The sequence below is a fragment of the Columba livia genome, chromosome 8, assembly GCF_036013475.1.
Source record: "Columba livia isolate bColLiv1 breed racing homer chromosome 8, bColLiv1.pat.W.v2, whole genome shotgun sequence".
Lineage (NCBI taxonomy): Eukaryota > Metazoa > Chordata > Aves > Columbiformes > Columbidae > Columba > Columba livia.
Window position 1 is genome coordinate 31,454,635 of NC_088609.1, and position 24,329 is coordinate 31,478,963.

Sequence of the window (24,329 nt, forward strand, 5' to 3'; positions counted from 1 at the left end):
TTTTTTGTTATTTGGGAATATTCACGATGCTTCAGTCAAGTCTTGCTTTTTGTGTTTAAGGGTTTTTTTTTTCTTTGCAGAAATATGAATGACTGCTGCAATCAGAGCTTCATTTACAACTGCATTAGTCACGAGCTTCTGTTGAGGCTCGACATCACACGTGCGTTTGCTTTTTCTTTGGTTTTTGTTTTTTAAATTACAGGTTGAAGGAAATCCTGCTTAAACATGTTTAATCTGTCTCTTTAATTGGAGTGTCAGCTCATTTCTTACAACTAGCTATAAACGTAGTTTCTGTGGTGCTTATTGTTTGTTAGAATTTATTTGCTTCCAGCCTGGTTTCTCAGAGAAGCGATGCTTATGTGATCAAGCTGCTGATGTGCAACCTAATCGCTTTGGAACCGAGTTTGAGCAAGAGGGAAAGTTCTCGAGAATGTTCAAATTCCCACCAGCTATGTGGTGATTTTCTGGTGTGTAGAGGAACAGAAATTTTTCATGCCTCTTCTTTAAAACATAAATAACATAAAGAAAATCCAAGACAAATATTGTCCCGCTACTCAAGGAGCTGGTTATTTTTTGTGCGAGAATTCATTATCCTCTCCATAACCTGTTATAAGATCACGGCATTTTCATAGCGTTAGGTATATCTGCAAACGGCGGCTTTACAAAGAGTTAACTACTGATGCAAAAGAAATGTTAAGATTAAGATGGTTTTATGTGAAGGGTAAATACGATGCTTGTGTAAGGGCAAAAAGAACTCCTCGGGGGGGAAGAGCTTTATTCCTTATGACACTCTTGCATTCAGAATTGTACAGCACAGAACGATGCTGTTTGAATTCTTAGTGGAATAAAAGAATTGTTTTACAGACTGAAAAAGATTGTGCATTGTTAAGAGGAGGAACCTCATTCGTATTGCCTGGTGTGCTGTCACAGAGGTAAACCGAAACTCATCCAGACAAAGGATTTGCCCAAACGAACTTAATTTCACGGCAAAACCGAAACTGAGCGACAGAAACCGCTGAGAATCAGAGGGGTAACCCCAAACCAGGCAACGTTTCTGGTCAGCTTTAATCCTCTACACATTCGCTGTACCAGTTGGGGTATTACTGCTGCAGGTTAACACACAGAATGATGATCCAAAGCCCAAATACACAAGGCAGGAAACTCTCTCAGGGGCACCCAGGAGAAATAATTGCTTGCCCGAAGGGGCAAGGCCTCTCTCAAGGATAAATCAGGATAAATAATCCCTCACTGGGGATGGGTGAGTGAGGGGTCCCGCCTCTCACTGCTGCCCTGCCTGAGAGGTGGCTGTGACTGGGGTCACCTCACTGTCAGGATGTGGTGCTGGGGACCCCATCAAAGGGTAGATGTCATGGTCAGGACCACATCAAAGGGTGGACACCACAGAATCCCAGAATGTCAGGGGTTGGAAGGGCCCTGGAAAGCTCATCCAGTGCAATCCCCCCATGGAGCAGGAACACCCAGATGAGGTTACACAGGAAGGTGTCCAGGCGGGTTGGAATGTCTGCAGAGAAGGAGACTCCACAACCTCCATGGGCAGCCTGGGCCAGGCTCTGACACCCTCACCGGGAAGAAGTTTCTTCTCAAGTTTAAGTGGAACCTCTTGTGTTCCAGTTTGAACCCATTACCCCTTGTCCTATCACTGGTTGTCACCAAGAAGAGCCTGGCTCCATCCTCCTGACACTCACCCTTTCTGTATTGATCCCCATGAATGAGTCACCCCTCAGTCTCCTCTTGTCCAGCTCCAGAGCCCCAGCTCCCTCAGCCTTTCCTCACACGGGAGATGCTCCACTCCCTTCAGCATCTTGGTGGCTGCGCTGGACTCTCTCCAGCAGTTCCCTGTCCTGCTGGAACTGAGGGGCCACAACCGGACACAATATTCCAGGTGTGGTCTCCCCAGGGCAGAGCAGATGGGCAGGAGAACCTCTCTGACCTACTGACCACCCCCTTCTAACCCACCCCAGGTACCATTGGCTTCCTGGCCACAAGGGCCCAGTGCTGGCTCATGGTCACCCTGCTGTCCCCAGGACCCCCAGGTCCCTTTCCCCTACGCTGCTCTCTAATAGGTCATTCCCCAGCTTACACTGGAACCTGGGGTTGTTCCTGCCCAGATATAAGACTCTACACTTGCCCTTCTTATATTGCTTTAAATTTTTCCCCATGGTGGTGGGGACCCCATCAAAGGGTGGACATGGCGATTGCCACAGTGGAGTGTGAGGGGCACAAATGAGGCAGCGGCTGCCACATTGGAAGCCCTGGTCTGTATCAGGGTGGGTGCACACGTACATGGAGGTGAAGTTTCCTGTGCTCTATTAGAATAGTAATCCATGACAAAACTATCTGAAAAGTAGAAATTCAGGAGCATTTTGAGAGTCCCTAAAATTGGACAAATGAAAGAGATGTATGTTTTTTGACCATTATTTAAAGCAAGGCATAAGTTGGGCTTAAATCCTTGTATTTGACAGGGTGTCTCATGGCTCCTTCAGCTTTGCAGGGTTACATTTCCCAAGTCGTTTTGAGTTTTGTTGTGCAGACCTGTTGGAAAATAATGTATATTTCAGCTACCCCTGTGAATTTTCCATGTGTGAAAAGTGAAAGATAAAAAGTACTTAAAAGCTGCTCCGTTCTGGATTCTCACTGATCCACGTGCAGTTTTGCGGGGTGACAGTTCTGTGCTGGGATGCTGACCTGATGTCGGACTGAAAGCTCCCACCAAAGCCAGCAAAACATGAAACTACCAAATCAAAAACCAATGAGTCACATCAGTACTGAAAATGATTAACATTTTGATAATCTCAAATATTATCAGCAAAATTGTGTGCAGTTAGCACATATCTGTCGCTGTAGTCAGAGTAAGATACAGATATTTCTATCCTCAGAGTAAGATTTAACTTCCAGCTTGCCAGCGTGCAGAAGAAACCATTGAAATGTTTCTAAGGTTTCTTTCTGGTATCAGAAGTGGAGGGTGGGGATTTTTTTACACCTACAGAGAAAGGAGGTTTTAAAGTGAGTTTACCCTGTGTCATCTTCTCAAACAGATTATTAAATCGTACTACCCAGCAGCATCCCTTTAGCAAAACTCAACACTTTGAGTTTAGTAAACGTCTAATGAGTGTTTACTAATATTCCAGATGTTTTTAAGATTAAATATTCCCAATGTATCTCACACTTCTAATGGCAGGTTTTGAGAGCTGTTAAGCTTTATTCAGAGAAATTACATAAGCACAATATACTTCCTCAGTAACTCCCAGACATTTTAAAAATCACTGTTCAAAATATGGAGCAACAATTAGCTGATAATGTGTCTGTGCTAGCTGTTTGGATGGCAAACTTACCAAAGCGCTGAGCTAACATCCGTATTTTCATGAATACTAAAAGTTAAATGCAGAAGCATAAAATAACATCCTAGGTACCTAAGCCATTCAGGAGTGCAAGGACATCGGGCTGTTTGTTTGTCCTTAAAAGCGCCAGATGAAATCGTGTTCCTACTGAACCCAGTAGATGTGAATCTGCAGAGCCAGGGCTGTCCGTAACTCCGGAGCATGGAGATGGCTTTTTGTGTATACAGAGGGATGGATCCATCCTGTTCCTGTTGGAATTCAGTTCTCCTTGTGCTTAATGGAGATACACGTTTGCCCTCATTTTTTATTTTTCCTTGTATTTTTAAACACCACCAGTATTTTCTCCTGTGCTTATTACTTGCAGCTGGCATAGCAATAATTATGTACAGGACTGCCAGTCGTATATGTTTTAAATAAAATTCACATACTAACAGTTAAGCAATGTATACATATGTGTATCTTACAAATAAGTTAGCAAAGGCAGCCTTCTCTAAATGAGGCGGGTGTTACTGAGATTGATTTACACCACACTGAAGAGGGAAGGGAGACAGCGAGGACTACGGCGCTCTAGCTATTCAACATCTTGCTCGTCCGCGTTGCCGTTATCCAGTGCTGGAAGCTCCCTTTCGGGTAGCAGCCCATACTCGTTTAGGAAAGACTCCACATCCCCAGCAAAGAACTCCTCATTGAATTGTTCAGAAACGCTGATGAAATTGCTCAGGAGCTCCCCACCCTTGTAGACGAGGACAGTGGGCAGCACGTCGTTGGAGAAGCGGTCGCCAGCCCCCGTGTCGGAGGCCTTGATCTTGCAGAACTTGACGGTGGCGTACTCGGCCGCCAGGCAGGTCAAGCTGTTGTTGAGAGCGTCGCAGCCCTTGATGCCGTCTTCATAAATGTGGACGATGACAGTGGTGGTTTTATGTTCTTTCTCGATAGCTTCCAGGAACTGTTCCCCGTTCTGCAGCTCACACAGATAACCGTATTTTGGCCCAAAACTCAGCCTCTGGTGCATATCCTGCATGCAGCGTTTGCGGTATTTTTGTAGGCAACTTTCATCTTCTTGCTCATCATGAATTAATTCATACTCCTGCATGCTCATCTGTGAATATTGAGAGAATGTTGTATTAATAAGTGGTAATGTGTCGGTGCTGAGGCAGGAAGAGACTAAGTTGTTGTCTAAAGAACGTGGCATGGAAAGCTTAGCCAGAAAAGCCATCACTTCCCACAGTGACACTGGAAGGTCTCTTTGGGAGACGGGTGAAGATCCCGTCTCAACACTTGCATGTCAACTTGATGGTATTAAAGACAGTTGCCACATTTGGCAAAAACTTCCAGGTCTTCTAGAGTTGGTGGGAATTCTGCCAGGGACTGTAGTGGGGTCAAAGTTTAATTCCTGTGTTTTTTTGGGGGGCGTTTGTATCTCCCACTTTCAGAACTGGTAAGTGGTAATGAGCAACGTTCAGGCTCAGAGCTCTACCCTGACTAGTAGGTTTTTAAATGTGTTAACATTTTTCCATTGCCTTAACCAAGGATAGAGCACTGAGGCAGGGAAGGGAGGAAGAAAGGTCAAACTATGTTGTGTGATACGTTGTTGTGAAATACACTGCTTATTTTAGTGAAGTTAGACTTTGCTCGAGAGAGGGCTGGATAGATGGTCAGGCGTGCCTTTGTTCTGCCTGTATTGTGTGAGCTCTGCTAAGTCGTGAAGAAATTGAATCTGGCAAACGGAGGATTTTCTACCTTACAATCAGTATGTTTTATATAGAATCAAGTTTTATTTATTTTGCTTTTCTTTTCTTACCTTGCGGCAGAATCTCTCTCTGGTGTCTTTATCCTCTTTACTGAAAGATCTGTGTGGTGAAGACATTTGTCTAAGAATTTCTTTCTTGCTCAAAGATAGAGAGTCTCTATCTTTGCTTTCTAGTTTAAACTTCCTCCAGTCATTGATCACACCTTTGGGCCCTAAAAGACATGAAGTTAGATGAGAAACTGGCTGCAGCAGCAAGTTGTCTTAAGAAGATTCTGCTCTTTGCTGCTTTGGGACCAATGTGTTACTTTAGCATCCAAAAGAAATAACTTTTTCCTAACCTGGGTTACTTCGATGGTCTAGTTCCTGTCAGGATCTACTACAAAGATTTTGGGGAATTACATGAGTAGTTAACGAGGATGGAGATATCAAAACCTGTAAAAACTGACATATTGGCCAAAGCTGGTGTTCTGTAGGAGTATATTTGCATTTCTCTATAGAAAAGGCTAAGTAAGCAATTCTCCCTCCCGTGAGAGAGATATGGTGTTGCCAGTTGCCAACACTCTGTTTTGTATCAAATTTCAACATCTTAAAGAGGTGGCTAAAGGCACAACACCCCTCCTTGGAAAGGGAAGGTGACCTGATCTTTTGTAAACAAGATTCCAAAGCACGAATTAGCCTGAACCTCTTGGCGTAACAACAACCGTACAACAGCCTGATATCTACAACTATTTGGAAGCCTAGGTGTTGATGTAGTGCCCTACATTTGGGTCCTTAGAAAAATAGATGTGTACAATAATGTTAGTCAAGAGCAGTGAGGCTGGTTGGGAAAGAACGCCAGGAGGAGTTATTACAAGAGCTACATTTATTATAGCCCAAAGCAAACGAAGCCCTCGGAGCAGAGGGAGGGAATGATTGCCGTGTCGTTACCTGTTGGTGGGGTGGGATGAAGTGATGCCCGTCTGTAGAGCTGAACACAATGTCAATCCTCACAAAAACCATGGTGATTGAGTGCTGGATTAAAAAGAGTTGCGATTCTGGGCAAGGATGCTTTTAAGGCTTCTAAATGCTATGCTGTGTTTGCCAAAAGGATTTATAAGTTCTCTTTTAGCACTGAATGTTCCTTCTGTAAGAAGGAAAAAATAATTCAACCTTTATAGTGAAAGTTTATAACCTAATTCTAGCGTGTGAGTGTGGTTTTTGTTGCTGTTTTGTTTTCTTCTCTTATCCCTGGAAGGATAAAGGCTGTTGTTTATGACTGAAGCAATAAACCAACAAGACCTGCCGTGGGCCACTGCTGTTGGTGGTTTCTTCAGGTGTTTTCTGCATTTGCCATTTGCTTCCGGTATAAGGAGATTGGCCCAAAGGTCAGTTTGGTGTCACCTTCCATGAGGGGTGTCACTCCAAAACCAATTCTCGTTGGCTTTGGAGTCGATGTTTCTGTGCAAGTTTGTTGGCAAACCAATTGGATCGACTTGAATTCTGAGATTCCCCAGTGAACAGGGACAATTTAGCTTATTTTTAGGAAAAAAAAAAAAGAAAAGCAGTTAGTTTTCTTGCCTGTGTGTGTCGCTTGTCCTTCAAAATCTTCTTCGAAGCTGGTGTTGGCATTTTCTTCCATTTTGGTGGCTGGAGTAGAAGATGCTGCAAGTTCGAAAAGGAGAATGGTTAATAACAGGATAGAAAAGGGATAAACTTACAGCAGGTACAGCATGGTGTGTAATTCCCTGCAGCTGTTAGCTATCCGTGGAGATCGAGATACACATGATAATTGTAGAGCAACTCATCCTCATCACCTCATCAAAAGCAAATAGGATATATGTCAGTCTTTTTAAAAAGACATGTGGCCAGATTCTTACAGAAACTGCCTGGCTGAGGGTTTCTTCGTTATACTGTTCCTTCTCAGTCACTGGAGAATACTGGGAACATGGTGTGAAATACTGGTTGTAAAACTTGTCTGCATTGGGAATGTGTACTGAGTATTTTCTTCTTTTTTCCTTTGTTTTTTCCTTTTAATCCCCTTTGGAATCAGGAACCTATTATTCCCCCAAGTCCTACAGGTATTTGTTTTTAAGGGTTGCCTGAACTGCTCATTTTTCATACAGAAGACAGAGCCAAGTATTTGAAGCTGTTGGGCAAGAAACCTCTGAACACCCTGGAGATAAACTGCTTGTACTGGTTTGGCCATGTTTGCTACAAAACAGGAAAAGTTATGGGGGTTGTAAATCAAAATCCTTTTCTTGTTCCACCTGGTCTATAAATAAGGCAACCCAAGGAGCGGATGGCAATGACAGGGCACTGTGATACAGCAGCACTCAAGCAAGAGCCTTTGTCTTTTATGGAATTTTTGGAGGGGTTAAGAGGAACCGCTGTTCTTTAGGGGCAGAGGTTTCCTTGTGTATTCCTATGGATGAGCCCAGCTGGGTGGTGCCAGAGCATCCCAGAGCAGCAGGGTTTGGGCAGAGCATTGAGGAGAAAAAAGGTACCAATTATTCACATGCGTTTTTACAACACTACTGATAGACATCTAGATAGCCCTCTGCATCAGCTCTGCCACCGCGCGATACTGAGTCTTTTCTCACATTGCACAAGTTTCCTTTTGAGTTGAAACCGGTAATTCTAATGTGATAAAGTGTCTCTGTCCACAGGAGTCTTAAGGCAGATGATTTGAGTGCTCCCATCCAGTCTGGAGCAGTTTTAGCTGTTCAGGTGCTAAGGTAAGCTTTATTGGACTTCACAGTAAATGCTGAGAGGTTATCATGCCATGAATGCCGTGTTTCAGAGCTGCTGGTGGGTTAGGCTGGAGTGATGTTAGTGTTGTAGCACACATGGCACAGGAGGAAATGCGTCTTCATCTTCACTTACCAGCATCAAGGAATAAACCAGAGTAACAGCTGAGCAAGACACAAGGAATCAGATTCTGGTGTGTATTGGGACCAAAGCTAATCAGTAAATGTGGGAATAAATTATTCCATACATGTACTTGTGGCAATTAATCAAAACCTGCGAGAAGCATTGCAAATAAGTTTGGAAGAAAAGCAGATATTGAGTTATACTTGATCGGTCTAAATTCTTTCTGTAGATAGATTGTTGTCAGCACATAGATCCAAATTATTGGACCAATTGCCATTAAATCAGTTCTGAAATGGAAATACGAATCTTTGCCATGTCAGGGCTGGAGAGCTGTGTGGATATGCTGGGTCGAAGTTGCCTAAGTCAGACCTGTGGCTTACATGGACATCTACAAAAAGCTCTTCTTCTGTCTGCTGATGCTGAGGTTTTTCTTTGTTCCATGAGGAAAGAGAGGGCTTGATTCTCTGTGTGCTTTGCTATTTAACAGCTTGTAGCCCTGAAAGGTGATAAAAATACAGGATATGAAACTTAAGCAGTCTGTTGCATGCTCAAACCAGAAAACTGAGCACACTTTCGGTGAAACATTAGAGATGGGAACTGATTGCTTAACAAATGAAAAATCTCTGTAAAGTTTATGTTACTGATCTGTTGTGCCTAATAAATCTGAAAAGATTAGGTGAATCATAGCAGCACGGAAAGCTGCGGTTCACCATTCTGCAGCGTGGCATGAGCCGACGGTCCTGGCGATGTGCAGGCTGGTAAGCTGCCCATGGACCTGGGAGCGGGAAACTCCTAAAACTTAATCCTGGTTCTGTGGCTGAGTCAGGCTCTGAGCCTGGAGCAAGTTATACAAACTGTTCTTCATGCTCAGGGGAGTTATAAATATTTATTGTGCTTATCTTGGTGCTGGGAGAATTAGGCCATCCAAGCCAGGTGTTTCCCAACCTGAGGACGAGGGCAAATGAATGCAAGGTGATCCGTGGGATGCTCAGTTCTAGGATGAGCTGGCTCTCCTTTCAATAAATTAAGTGAAAAAAGGTGTAAGTTACTGTGCTTTGTGTGTGGGCAATCACCAGGGCGGGAAACTCTTCCACATCCTTGTGAAGGGTTTAGATGAGGTGTTTTTGTTGCTGGTGGGGTTTTTTGGGGGGTGGTGTTCTTTTATACACTGGGCATGCAGCATTTTCCAAAGGAAAAAAGGAGGTTCCTGGTATTTGGAGAAGTGTGGGTCCTTCCAGCTCCAGAGCACACTGTGCAAGTACCTCCATGAGGACATGTCCATGCATAGTGCTGGGACAGGAAAGCAAATAGTCCAACAGAGTCGGTGGTAATGACCCCTCACCAGATTTCTCAGATCCAAAGCTGTCACCTCCCTGGCTTTACAAGGGGGTTAAATCTGGTGTGCCCAGCGGTGGGGACAGCTAGAGCCATCCTCTGCAAGAGACAGGAGCCACACATTGCAGCACCCAGCTGAAGGTGGGTCCTACTTAGGATTAGTTTAACGTCTTTGTAAGTGACGTGGATGGTGAGATCAAGCGTACCCTGCTGAAGTCTGCCAATGGCACCACACTGAGTGGTGAAGAGTGGGCTGGCATGAACCTTATGAAGTTCAACAAGGACAAGTGCAAGGTGTTGCACCTGGGAAAACATAATCCAGAGTGCAGCACAGGCTGGGTTGTACCCAGCTGGGGAGCAGCTTGGTGGAGAGGAACTTGAGGGCACGGTGGGACGACAAGCTCCATCTGAGTGATCAGTGGCTGCTGCTGCAGCAAAGAAGGACAACAGGACGTTGGGCCACATCACCAAGGGCATCGCCAGCAGAGACAAAGTCATCATCCTGCTCTGCTCAGTGCTGGCCAGGCCACACCTGGAATCCTGTGCTCACTTTTGGTCCCTGCTGCACAAACCAGCTGTGGACAGGCTGGAGAGGGGCCAGAGAAGGGCCACAAAGATGATCCAGGGACTGGGCAGCCGCCATGGGAGGAAAGGCTGAGACACCAGGGCTGGTTGAGCCTGGAGGAAAGGAAGACAAGGGGCGACAGGTACAAGTTGCTCCTGGGGTGATTCTGATTGGACACAAGGGAAGTTTTTCCCAGTGAGAACAATCAGCCATTGTAATCATCTTCCCAGGGAAGTGGTGGGTTCTGCAACATTGGACAATTTAAGATTCAGGTGTGCTGGGCCAGCTTGTCTAGAACGGGCTTGTGCCAAGAAAGGTTGGACCAGATGATCCTTGTGCTCTCTACCAACCTGGGATTCGGTGGTTCGATGATAATTAGTTGGCCGACAGTGCTGTCTTTTAGAAGTTCGTTAAGGTCATCTGTTAACATAACCTTCTCAAGCCTGAGTCAGGCAAAGAGCACCATGGATCGCAGAGGTCAGAAGCAGCACTTAGCAATGCAGGATGGTGTCCAGCGATGGCAACATGATAATAAACGTCATCACAAAAGCCGTTTGTGTCCCTTAGTTCTAAGTAAGTACCCAACGGACCTTCCAGGACACCAGCTGCATTGCTACCGCTGGCAAGTTTTCCTTTTGCATAATTTTAACAGCATATGATGTGTCAGATGAACTGCAACCTTTGTGGGGCAAAAATTTGCTGATTTAGAAGATACGCTGCATTTTCATTACCTTTTGTCATTGCTTTTGACAACTGAAAGTGTCTCCCCTCTGCTCTGCCCTGGGGAGACCACACCTGGAATATTGTGTCCAGTTGTGGCCCCTCAGTTCCAGCAGGACAGGGAACTGCTGGAGAGAGTCCAGCGCAGCCACCAAGATGCTGAAGGGAGTGGAGCATCTCCCGTGTGAGGAAAGGCTGAGGGAGCTGGGGCTCTGGAGCTGGACAAGAGGAGACTGAGGGGTGGCTCATTCATGGGGATCAGTATGGAAAGGGGGAGTGTCAGGAGGATGGAGCCAGGCTCTTCTGGGTGACAACCAGTGATAGCACAAGGGGCAATGGGTGCAAACTGGAACACAGGAGGTTCCACTTAAATTTGAGAAGAAACTTGTTCCCAGTGAGGGTGGCAGAGCCTGGCCCAGGCTGCCCAGGGAGGTTGTGGAGTCTCCTTCTGTGCAGACATTCCAACCCGCCTGGACACCTTCCTGTGTAACCTCATCTGGGTGTTCCTGCTCCATGGGGGGATTGCACCGCATGAGCTTTCCAGGTCCCTTCCAACCCCTGACATTCTGGGATTCTGTGATTCTGTGATTTTTATTTGAAATGTGCTAATGGGGAGAAAATATTTTCCCTATCAGGTCTGCAGATCACCAATGCCATTTAATTTCTGTGAGCTTTGGGTCTGTTTTAGCTCAAGAAGAACGATTCCTATTACTGATGCTCATCCTTCTGTTGTCATTAGACCAGAGGGGCCAGACTTATCCCAGGGTAGAGATGGCCGTGTGATAAAGTGTTTCCTTTTTATGCAATATGAAATAATGCTTTCTACTTAGTAACAAGTATGTTGTGCTTTTAGCCTTCACAAAGTGTTCTGTGCACCCAAAATCACCTTTTTTTCCGACTGTTCTATCCATATTGAATTTCTGAGGTAGCTCAGGAAGGAAGCGCTGTGCCTGTGTGTTTGTAGTGAAGACTTATTTACTGTTCGTAATATATTGCAGCTGTAAATACAAAAACAGTGTCTTCTAGTGGTAAATTGTAGGTACAGAAGAGAGGGAAATTACAAAAAAAAACTATCTCTAAACAAACTGTAAAAGGCAAGATGCATTCTGTTAAGGACAAAGCCAATGAATAAATCTTGCTTTTTTAGCTACTAGTCCAATAAGTAAACATGCGGAATATTTTTCTCAAAATATAAACAGGCTCTAGGCCCAAATTTGCTGCCTTCCATACATGCAAATCCCTCAGAAAATGCAGTTCTGTGTGTGCTAATCCCCAGCGATTGCTGGGACATTGCCTGGGAACTGGGAAGGTTGAATGGTTGAACGTGGATTTGCATGGTTTGCACGGTTGGGACACGTGTGCTTCAGACCTGGCCACGATCTGCTTCGTAGCTACTAAACAAAATGTGCTATCCCAACACACTGTTCACTTTGCATGTTCTGTATGCCGTGTAGTTCGTGCCGTTAGTCAAAACACATGTTTGCTGAATGAGAGACTGGGCAGGGGGTCGGAGCACATCAGTGTCACAGGAACAAGGTGCTTCTCAGCTGGTCCCTTTAATTCAAAAATAAAAGGGGGGCAAAAAAAGCACAAGAGCGCTATATATCCTGGATCATGCCTGCATTTAGATTTGCAAGACGCATTAGCATCATTACATCAGCAAAGTCAATGTCAGAGGTCAGGATTTCAGAGCCAAGAGCCATCAGCACCTTTAGTGATCCGCTCCAGACAATGACCATCAGGCACCCAACCAGAGAAGTGCTGCTGGAAACCACCGAGTACCCGCAGCTGCCTTTGCAGCCAGAAACCATCGGGTCCCTCATGTTAAGGTGGGTAAATACAGATTGAAGAACCAGCTTTCAGAGCCGCCAACCTCTGCCTTGACCACCCACACTGGCCTTGTGTTACCAGACGTGCAAAAACAGGCTTCTATGGATAAACGGATATTTCCTGGACTTACCCAGAGGAAAAACATGGTGTAACATGTAGTGATTAAATCACTGTATTTGGGGAAAATACATTATTTCAAAACACTGGAACTTTGCTTAAAGAAGAGACCATACAATAGGAAGAAAATCTAACCCAGGATGGGCTGACATAGGAAGGTCACTGAGACTGCAGGATCGGATTATTCACTCCATCCGCTTTAGGAGGGTTACGCTGTTCTTTATTCATGAGATAGAAACACTTTAAATAGATGCAGTTAAAAGTTTAATTTCTCCTTCAGGCTTTCCCAATTAGGAAATTCCCGATGTGACTGCCCCAGGCTACAGCACTGTGTTAAGTTAAAAAGCGTTGGATTAAAAAAAATATCCCTTTCTCCTGTTTGTTTTTTTAGTCTTTCCAAATCTGGTGTATCGTTATGCACCAGAAATTCTTCATCTTGTATGGATTGCACATTTATTTCTGGATTTCACTCTGAAATGGACAATTAGCTCAACATCTTTCACATCAATCAGATTCACTTCTACTGTAGGACCCCCATGTTTTGTATGGAAAGGCAGAATGCAGATCTTTTCAAACAGGACTTGTTTTATTATTTCGGAAAAAATATTAGTTGACACTAATAACGTCAAATTTCAATTATCATTAACCAAATTTTCTAATTTGAAAAAGCTTCATTTTGTATATTAAATGGTCAATGTCTTTTGGATGTCAGGATTCAAATTTGTGGATCCCATTGGCGCAGTTACGTAGTTGCTATTACTTTTAAAATTCTCTCAGGAAGCCTCTTATTCGTTTATATTATTTGAAAAACAAACCTTGGCTATATCCATGGGGGTGGCAGAGGAGGGTGGTTGATGGTAAGACCGTGTCTATTTGAATCCGAAGCAGAACAGCCAGGTTTTCAAATGCAGCTATTTAAAGACACGAACCTCAATCCGTGTTTAACCTCAATGCCTGGCCAGATTTGCCAGATGGACTGAGCATTTCACCATGGAACTCTGAAAGTCAGGACAGAGTTTTCAGTTGATGTCTAAGTACATATTTAACATCCCAACTCTAAATAAACATCTCTATGCCTGCTAGAATTGACATGTCCTTCAGAGTTTGATTGCAGTTTATTGCTGTAATTAGCAAAGGCATGATGAATGGCAGAAGCCTTAGGGGAGAGATTTTATGTATTTTTTTTTCCCAAGCTCAGCAGATGTTTGGCAGTTCGTATAATCCCTATATTTGTCAAAAATCACATATGTCAGAGCTGTAACTCCAGCAGTGGCTGGAGCCAGACATTTGGAGACGTTGATGGCCAGCGTTTGCTGGAAAAGGGAAGAAATTTAAATCTGTTGTGAGGTGAATTAGAAGTGATTTAGAAGTAGTTGTACCCTGTAGGGACTTTGGACAGACACCTACTTCTCCTTCCCATCAGAAAAAGATAAAAGGTGCCTGGAGGGGCGGGTTGGGAGGAATGAAACCTTGGGAAGCTGGGAGAACATGCACGGTCTGTTTTGGGCAGGGCTTGCCTGAAAACGCCTCCTAAGGCTCTGGATATGCAAAAGATTGCCCACGGAAAACACTTAGCAAAATAGCTTTGGCTCAGAAATTCCAATATTTCATTTTGGTGGGGGTTGTTTGGTTGTTTTTTTCTTAGCTTGGTTGCAGGTATTTTTACAAATATGTATTTATAACTATAGAAGTAAATGAGCAGAAATTCTTGCTTTTGATTTCTTCATATCTACGCTTTGTTATCTACAAAAGGCAGGCTTGACCTAGCCACCAGGCTCCCTATAAATGCAGGGTCTACCTAAGCTGCCTTTCTCTCAAATTTGAGAGAATTAAGCAATTAAAAACCCAAAAAGTTGTTCATAATAGCTTTCAAATTAATGTATTATTCATTCCTGGCTTTCTCTGAACATTAACAAGCATCCTCTGAGATGTACGAAGAATTTTTTTGCTGCTTTCCCGCCTTTTGAGAAGTTATATCATCTTCCAATCTCATCATTTGAAAAGTTATATTACGTTCCAGCTCTGCCGCTGTTAACACTGAATTAGTGCCTTTCTGTGCAGCGGGACCTGCTCACCCCTTGGATAGAGCTTTGGGCAAGCTTGGCCAGTAACTCTTGACAGGGTGTATTTATTAACTTCTTGGGACTTTAATTAGATTTACATGTGTATTGCGGAGATGATTCAAGAGTAAAGTCAGAGCAGACCAAGCAAGACTTACACTTACTCGTGCTAACACAATAGCTACATCTGCACTACTGGATGCAAACTTGTCTCCCTTTATAGAGCAGAGAGTGAAACTTGCTAGTTGAGGAGATTAATTCCCATATTTATGTGAAATGAGAAGATCCCCATGTAAAAGTGGTAAAGAGGCAGCATAGATGCTGTCAGGAGGATGCTGGCGATCTTGAGTCAGGTTAGTATATCCAAAATAGAAGAAAACAAAATTCCTCTGTTGAGCTGTAAAGCTGTGGACAGCTGGACATGTTACAACAGAATGTTGCTCTTTTTTTTTCATTTGACCATTTACCAAAAAATACAGTAACTGTTTATAAAGTAATTAATCAAATGGTGCACGTCCAAGTCCCATTCAGCCAGCTGCAACTTTACAGTACGCATGGCTGCCTGGCGCCCTTGCTTGTAATATGACAAATAATGTTGTCTCTGCTGTATATGATCCTGACATCCCCGTGAAGCTACAAGTAAAAGCGACAGTAGGAGTGTATTCCCTATGTTTAATCAGAAGATGAAAGGCCAATATTGTGCGGCCACGGAGAGCCCTGCAGAGCTGTAACTCCCGCAGCGGGTACGTCAGGGCCCTGGCTTCATGATTTACCCCTTTCCTCTAGAGATACCCTTGGTGTCGCTCCAGAGGCTTCATGTTTCCCTTTGGATCCTGCAATATAGACTCTTAATTATACATGGTGAAAACTCACCAGCTAAATTGCAAACGGCTTCATATGTGGCTTGTAAAATGGCATGAAATTAGAATGCTTTTGCCTCCTTTGCAGACCAGAACTGAGCAAGCTGGGGCTGCGGTTATACAGCAACTAAGGCATTTACACAAGATTCCCTGAATGCGTAAATAAACGTTACAATTTGTAGAAAATTGCCGATGGCTGAAAACACGTGCTTTTCCTATCCTGTTCCAGAGCACAGCTTAGATAAACAGCACACTAGATACTTTCCCTGTGACTTGCTTTTATTTATGTAGAAACTGGAACACAAATTCTGGGCCAGTTTTTCCGTGCAGCGTTAGTTGTTTCTAAGACTCCTTCACAGAGATTGCCATGGCTGTATCCTGAATTAATTCCAAATATTCCCCTGAGGTCAGGCTACAGTTGTATGACCCAATAAGAAGCCATAGATACAGTTGTATCACCCCATAAGAAGCAGATGGCTGCAGCCGTCTAACAGTGATATTTTCTTGAAGGCTCCTAACATTCATCTGAGCAGAAGAAAAGAGCATCAGCAGAAAAGGGCTTGTTATAACAAGCAGCACGAGATGTCAGGGAGCTTGTTTGCTTAGCAGGGAAAAAGAAGTGAAAGGGCAAAAGGAGAATGAAGGGAACATAATGATCTTATCAGAAAAGATCTTACCAATTCATTTCATTTGCTTTGTATGTGTGCACCAATAGAGCGCTCGAACGCCAATCTACCTTCTAGGGACAGAATTTGGAGCAGAGGCTGAGGGAAGCATCACTGTCACCTGCGCGATGTGACAATGCCATGTAAAGCCCAAGAAATAACAGCACCGCAGGTTCTGCGGTTCTAGGTACGCGCAAAGATCTCTTAATTCCTTTTGGTCTGCAGTGCTAATCTCGAGGGTAAATGGAAAATATGCTCAACGGCGCAAGCTTCTAGTGAATAAAATACAAAATGCGTGGTACGTGTCAGAACACAATGTTCCTCGTGTTGTAGGAAGCTGCTGCAGGATTTAGGTACCTTCTGCAAAGCATCAGGGCAGCCCTGTCTCATTGCTGTCATGGCTGACGTGATAAGATAAGCCAGGTCCTGTCCTCCCGTGTTCACAGCAGCTGGACGCGGGATCAAGAGAAGTAAGAACAAGAGATACTGAAGATGTTCTGATGGTGGGTTTTCTCCTCCCTCTGGGTTTATTTATGCAGCAGAGCACAACGTTTGGTTAAACCCGAGCTGCTGCATGGACCTGAGTACAGCTGCAGAACTGGCTGCAGCAGCCATGGAAGGGGATGGAGCAGCAGCCATGGGAGGGGATGGAGCAGCAGCCATGGAAGGGGATGGAGCAGCAGCCGTGAGCACTGTGCTGGTTTTAGAAAAGCAGAAGAATTCTGTGAGCATTAGAAGTAATTAAATCTGTTTTTTCTAGGATTTTTTTTTTCTAATGATTTTGGTGGGTGTGTGTGGCTTCAGCTCTTAAAGGGGTCCTATTTGTGAATCCTTCAGTGATAAAAAAGTAGATGTGAATGCATGTGAGAGCACTCGCTGTCCCTTTGGGAGAATTACCCTCAGATACAAAACCAGAGAGCATCATAAATCAGAGGAAAAACGTGCTATTTCAGATGAGCATGATGTCACTGATTTGGATTTACATGATAAATGGCTTTTACAGCATTAACTGTCCCAACAAAACAGTTGAAATGTGAATCAGTTTGCAAGAGCCTCATTTATTGATGTGTTCCAGCAAGCTCTGTGAAGAAAATCAAATTATAATTCACTTAACCATTTAACAGTCAATAAACACTAGGTCGGTCTGTATGACAGCAAGTCTATATTAATACCTGTATTATAAAATTGTAGGAGAGTCTTGAATGATGCATCAATATTCATACTAAACAGAAGAGTATCATAAAATGATAAAGCACTAAAATGGCTGTTAATGTATTTTAAATAAATAGACAATTTCTAAAATGATTTTTAAAGTCATCTAAGTAAGCTCTGAATAAATACATTCCACTGTTTTATTAACCATAGGTTGTGGATTCCTGACAACTTGGTTCAGTGGCTTGAAGCCCTTTTTGGGTGAACTACAGCACTCAACTAGCATGGAGAATGGAAACAAAAACTGGGAGAAATGGTCTCCTGAGAAGAAAAGAGCACCTGGAAGTCCTCAGAGTCTGTATTTCAACCTCAGACAGGCAATGGCTGGTGTGTTTCCTCATCCGATGTAGACTTCTCCTAACTCTTCCTGAGGGTCTACTTAATTCTGCTTGGCTTAAGACTTAGCTAGGTTATTTTTAGGTAGACTGTATTTTCAGTATTTATTTTATTATTTATTATTGTTACTGCTTTAAGGATAGACAACATGTGGTTGTCTTTGGGTACCGCTGGAGGCAGCTATTTTAATAGGATTCCAGCAATTGTGAAGAATAGGACTCAGCACCTCAATTATTTTATTTGATACTTCATGTAAAAATGACAATACTTAAATATTACATGCTTTCATCTCAAATTAAGATCAAATATGCAAGGCTATTCTCTTTAAGATATTCCATAAGTGGAATAATTTAAGAATATTTTAATTATGCTGTCATATTATCAATGACATGCTATTGCAAATAGAAACAAATTTATTTTCAAGATGCCATTTGAATTTATTACTTTAATGTTTTCAAAGCAAAGATACTGCCTGTGTGGGAGTTCTCATCAACACTGAAACAATTAGAAATAAAAAAACAGGGTGTTTTTGTTCAGAAGGACTTTGGTAAGATGTTCTCACCTGCAAGATGAAGAACCGAATCTGCCCCCCAGCCTGGTTGAGTTTCAGCTGAAATCACTGCCGTAGGTACAGCTCACAGATCCCTTATTGGGGAACGAATGGTAATTTGGGAATTTCTTGGAGGAGCTTTGACCATGGGAGTTCCATAATGCAGCAGGTACTTTGCTCAGAGCAGCTGGGATGGCCCACTAAAGCCCGGCTTAGCTCGCTCTGCAGGAATCATTCTTCCTACAGTGTCACAATCCATTCCTCTGATTGAACACAGTCAGAAAAAAATCACTGCGATTTCTCGCATTTCCCTTCTTTCTATTATCTCTGGCTGTTAGAGTGGAAAGCGTTCTGGGTCATCAAACACCATTTCTTGTTTTGGCAGGCAAATATATGGAGCTATTTTTCAGGCTTATCATACTTTCCTGTACTACTTGTTGCCCTCGTCTTGCATGTCTCTCCAAATTGAAAATGCCAATGAAAAATTGAAATGTTTCATTTCAGCTTAAAAAAATAATAGTAATACAAGAGGCAATAAGAATTCACGAAATCTTTCACTTGAAACAGTTGCAAGGGATTTGTTTTGTTTTGATTTTTATTCTTTTAACCAGAAAGTGTTATTCCCCCAATCTTGGCCAACCCTTCTCATACCCAATATTGGGCAGACCCTGCTTTTCTCTTTCATTTTATGTTCTTGCACTCATAGCTCTTTGATATCTTCCTTCCAGCAAGCAGCAGGATAGGAATTGTTTTGTACAGGTAGACTGATTGGGGAAATTCCTCTACAGATTTCACTTGAACTCCGCAGGCATTGAATGTTAAAGGCAAGAACGGAGGTGTATGCCCATTGCAATATAATGGAGTTTTACAGCATTTTCCAGCTTACATTTAAATCAGTGAGAAACATTTCACTGTATTGGGACTCAGGCTAAATCCTTGTGCTCATACAAGGAATTCAGAGTTGAGGTTATAATTCAGTCTAACTCTGGTTATCCATATGCCTTAAAATGAAGATTATGACCTGGTTTAAGATAGGATAGCACTGAAAGCTGGTTACTGGCCTCTCCAGCTGAGGTCCCTGCATTTTTTGCCATATTAAACATACCAAATCATGAAGACAACTTGATTTTTCTTTCCTCTCCTTGCTCACCAGTGTCTAACGAGGGAGTTCTGGAGGATTTTCTGTCCACAGTGGTTTGTGGACTATGGGTTTGTTATTCTGCTTTTATACCACTATACATCTGAAAGTGGTCTAAGAAGACAATAGGTCTAAAAGACAGGGTGGGAATTTAAGGGTGATGTAGATTTTTCATAAATCCTTGTGTCTTCTGCTTTTAAAACTACTCTGGAGTTGCACAGCAAAAGTGAGAACTGCAGCCTCCTGTAACTGCAGTGAGTTGCACAACTGAGTTGACTAATCCCTGTAATTCACTCTAGTGCAATAATTATTGAAAGTTATTTCCCCATTGAGGTGGGGCTACTGTTTGTATCAGCCAGGCCCTTTTCCCCTTTTTTCTGAACTGCTGCTCTCTTTGGTTATTTTTTCCTTCTTTTTCTTTAAGGGCTGGAGAGGGGTACGAATGTCCTTTAATAATGTAATTCACTCAGGAAAATCTTTGTAGCTGAGATGAGGATATGAACAGATGAGAGTATTTTGAAGATGTAAAATACCTGTAGGGTTTTTGCACTTTGTGCATTAGGAATAAGAGAACCCTGTGATGCCTTTAAGATCCGTTGCTGCTAGTGATCCCTTTATCACTGAAAACTAGTAGTTGCATATACTGGCTTACAGAGATCATCTCTAGTTATGCGATTTGCTCTCAATTTGTATTATTTTGATTACTATCTGTCATTACCTAATGCATTTCCCCACGATTTTAGCTGTGCTGTAATTAGAATTGCTAGGATTAGACATTAATATTTATAACAGAGATCAGCTTAAAGTGTCCTATCCCCTTCTGAAACAGGATGAAGTATTCACGTATAATTCTCACAATCTGGTATATATACCAGCTGCAGAAGAGTAACTTTATGTTCAAACTGTTACTTCCTGCCAAAAACATTTCAAGTACTCGCAGGAAACTTGTAAAGCCGTTGATTGCAAATATCATATAGTTTGCGTAAGCAAGTTGGAAGCAAGAATCCCAAATGTAATTATGCCCTGGGGTTTCTTGACCACCTGGACCTGTACAATTCACAACATGCTTATTTTCTGGGGATCTCAGCTGTAGAAAGCAATCTCTCAGTATCATAAAATGGGGGGGATAGTGAGCTATTATATACACTAAGTTTTCTTCGCTTGCTCGTTATGGTTAGTTTTGAAGGACTGGCATATATATATACACATGCATATATATATATAAAATATACGTATTTATCTCTCCATATATATAAAGATGGCTGTTGTTATGCCCCCTAGCAAATCCAAATCTGATTAGAAATAACTAAGGCTTGCCACTGAGAACATCAAAATACTGACAGGTAAGTGAAGCATCTCCACCAAACCGTGGACTTGATGATTTGTTCCACTGCTGTCGGGGGCAGATTGCCCTCAGAGCAGGGACATTTCCTTCATCTTTTCATATAACGCACCATTTACACCTTTAGTGACATACTTGCAACCTGCCTAAAATTAATGCTGTCACACCAGCTGCATAGTGAAGTTTCTTGTCCTGTGAATTTGCTATTCTTCCACGCCAATATTTATACTTACCACAACATTCTTTCGCAAGAAAGCAATTCTGAGCCTGAAATTAGATAGGATTTATTCTAAAGGTAGGATTTAGAGTTTCTTGGAGGCTCTGAAAACAAAGGACCCAGACATTAAGGTTTTCTGGGCCTTATCCCAGATATCTGAGCCCTTCGCTCACCCTTCACCAATGTGCTGAACTCCACCCCACCCCAAAACAAATGGTGTGTTTATATTCTCTTGCAGATTCTTATATACAGCTAGGTTACAAAATCCCACTTTGAATTAAATCGATGACAAAATCAAATAAAGAGAGATAGGACACCATGCAAAGAATCTAAAAGCTCAGTTAAATTAGACATAGGTGTCACTTCTGAGAGACCGGGCAGACACTACAAGCAGCCCAGGGTTCAGATTGCTAATATATTTCCTCTTCCCCCAAATGACTCCATCTGGAGTGAAGTACCGCTTACTGTCCATGCTAGAGCAAAACCTGTGATTATTTAAAGAATTAATAACGACGGCTCTTGTAGCTTGTTATTCTCCGCTTAATCAAAACTGCCTGCCAAGTTTGTAACTGGAAATCTGGCATTAGTTTTTATCTCAACAGCTACAGGTCAGCCTGATGCCAAAGGTGAGGTTCTACTGAGAGACCGTATCAGTTAAGTTTATCTATTAGAATGTTTAATACAGCGCTAATAAATTTTAGCAGCCGTGGCCGTCTTCAAAACACCGTATTTCACTCCCCTACTGCAGTAAAACTTGAAAGGCAATCGACATACAAATCACTCTACCTGAGAGGCTCAGTTGCTCAGTTCCACTTTTTCCAAGCGCTGCCAAGTGTCCTTGGTGCTGTCCAGGAGAGGAGCTGGATTACAAGTGACCACAGATAGACCCGGTCTCAGATTGACATCTCGGTGTAATGATGAGCCTTGCAGAAATAGCCCTGGACAGGTAATAGGATTATGATAAGGGAATTAGAAAATTCTGTTCATTAGTTTGAGCCAATGGAGTTGCAGACTGGATGGAGGTTTAAAGGATTTAGTGCATAGATATAATTGGGAAGGGAGAAAAACAAGTGACGCTGAAGAAGAGATACAGATGGCACCTCAGTATTGCAGAGCAAGGTGTATTAAAAACGCTGAAGATATAAGGATGGATATAAGCATGGTATAAGAACCTGTTACTGCACGTAGGAAAGCTACTCTCACAACCCTGATGGCCTTTTAAATATTTCTCATTAATTTAAAGAATGAAATACTACACAGTGCAAATGAGAAACGGGAAAGAGAATTTTATTACTATTTCTTTTGGATTTCTTCCTCTCTACTCAAATTAGCTGGTGGGTTTATCCCACTATAAGTTTCATAATGTCTGCTGGGATAAAGCTAATCCAAAAAATTAATGTGAACTGCATTCCTTTTATTCCATGGTTCGGTCCACCATTAGCTTCCAGCTCATTCAAAGTGCTTACGTAGCAGTAATGAAGGTTGTTTAGATAGTTTATTGTCACACCAAAATGAGCAGATTTGACCCGGTTAAAAAACCCAAAACATTATATAGAGGGAGAAAATGCTACATGAGGATTATTGTCCCAAGCGTATAGTGAGACTTGCAGGGGACCAAGAGCTTTTGGGACCCTGGCTCTGAAGGGGCTGCTGGAGTGGCTCTCTGATAAGTTGGGTTAACCAAGGTTTTATGTGATTTGTGACTAATTTTAGTGATAAAGCAGTGACCGGTCAACCACCAGTCCTGCTTTTGTCCACCCAGCAGCGACCCTTGAGAAAGCTGAAAGCCCAGTCCTGGGCACCCGTTCTACCTGACCCTGCCCGAGGAGCCTCCAACCTCAGATCATCAATTATTCAACTCATTAACACTGTGGCAGCTCCTTAAGGATCAGTTGCAAATTCTTGAAAAACGGGGTCACTGTTTCCTTAGAAATAAGATTGTAGATGAGGATAAGAGAATTCAGTTTTCCCCTGTATGGATAAATTCAATTTCATGTTAAAGGTTGGTTTATCCTCAGAAATAACAGTGTAGACGTGTTGGGGATCTGCCAAAATTCTTCACGGAGTTTCTTGCAATGAAAGACAAACCTACGGATTATTGCAGCTTTTTTCTGCATCTCGAAATTGAAGTTGCAGACAGCTGAGACAGCGACTGTGTATCTGGCATAGGTGCCAAGTGGAGAACACGGGAACGTCCCAGGAGGAAATGTTGGGACCTGGACCTGAGTTTGATGGGACATCATGATGGCAACAGTTCTCCAAGCATTGCGCCTCAATTAAAAATCTTTTGAGAAGCCAAAATGATATTATTTCCTTTTAAAATCAGACATTCCACTTCAATAACATTTCTCCCCATAGCTTCTAGTATTTATGTGGTTTATATACATGTGTTTGTTTGCCTGTTTTTGTTTCCTGCTTGGCTATATCTCTATTCGCTGAGCCCATCCTGAGGTGTTTCCTACCTGCCATGCACCAGCTGTCACAGACCTATGGTTCTTCATTTATTTCCCTTCCTTATGCAATATTTAAATGTCTTTTATGAGAGGGCTGTTAATTTTTAATGGAAGATCCCACTGAATTGGGAAGCTCACTTCGCTCTGTTCTAAAGAGCAAAAGCAAGACATTTCATGCAAGTGAGCACATGTGCTGGGGATCCTCGTTGTTCTTGTGTGGTAATAATATCCTCAACTTGTATCCAAACCTGTGTTTTATGATGTTGCTACAGTGCTGAATAATTTCGGATAAACCCTGTTTTCAGTTGGTTTTCTTTGCTAAAGGGTTCTGTCTGGAATAAAGTCTGTTTGGAGCTGGTTCTTTCTCTATGTTGACTTTTGGGGCACCTCTGTGACAAGGGGATTTCGAAATATAAACTTGTCAGATTCCGGTTTTTTTGGAGATAGTGGGCCGCATTAGGTTTGAGATTGCTTTGTGTTTGGCTGTGATATTCAATATCGTTGCTTCTAAATGTTTGACCTTCTACTTTTATTCGTTTCATCCATTTTTACAGCTTCGCATTGCGGACATTAATTTCCTCCTCCGTGACAGCGTTACTTCAGTGCGAGGCCTGGATATGACTGAACTCCATCACCCTCTGCCTTTTATCTACTGCAAGTCACGGGAACATAAAAGAGATTTAAAAATTCCCAGTATGCCTCTTAAATTAGCATGGCCAAAAAGCTTTGTGAAGCCTAAAAATGCCATTTTGAAACAGTTTATGGTCTTGTACAGCAGGTAGATTTTCTTACTTTTTTTTCCCCTTATTTTCCTTTCCCTCCTTTTTTTCTTTTTTTACTTCTACAGTTTTAAGCTAAAATATGCCCTTAATGTATTTAATTAAAAATTACTTATTCTCTGCTAGCAAGCTGTAGTGTATGTGCCATGATTTCAGGAAAAAAAGTCTGTAATTGATTACTAGTGATATTT

The 24,329-nt window shown here is 42.6% G+C and overlaps 1 protein-coding gene across 2 annotated transcripts; it reads right to left on the reverse strand.

The window, feature by feature from the left end:
- Positions 1-3,001: 3,001 nt before the first annotated feature.
- Positions 3,002-21,830, reverse strand: PDC (phosducin). 2 transcript variants are annotated; one of them, XM_065072802.1, is made up of 4 exons: positions 21,693-21,830; positions 6,667-6,750; positions 5,161-5,321; positions 3,002-4,458 (listed from the first exon to the last, which is right to left on the reverse strand). In XM_065072802.1, the coding sequence occupies exons 2-4, from the start codon at positions 6,725-6,727 to the stop codon at positions 3,931-3,933; spliced, it is 750 nt and encodes a 249-aa protein (XP_064928874.1). In that variant the 5' UTR covers positions 6,728-6,750; positions 21,693-21,830; the 3' UTR covers positions 3,002-3,930. The 2 variants fall into 2 exon arrangements, with proteins under 2 accessions (XP_064928874.1, XP_005506603.2); XM_005506546.4 differs by lacking the exon at positions 21,693-21,830 and adding an exon at positions 10,210-10,570.
- Between the last annotated feature and the right edge of the window lie 2,499 nt (positions 21,831-24,329).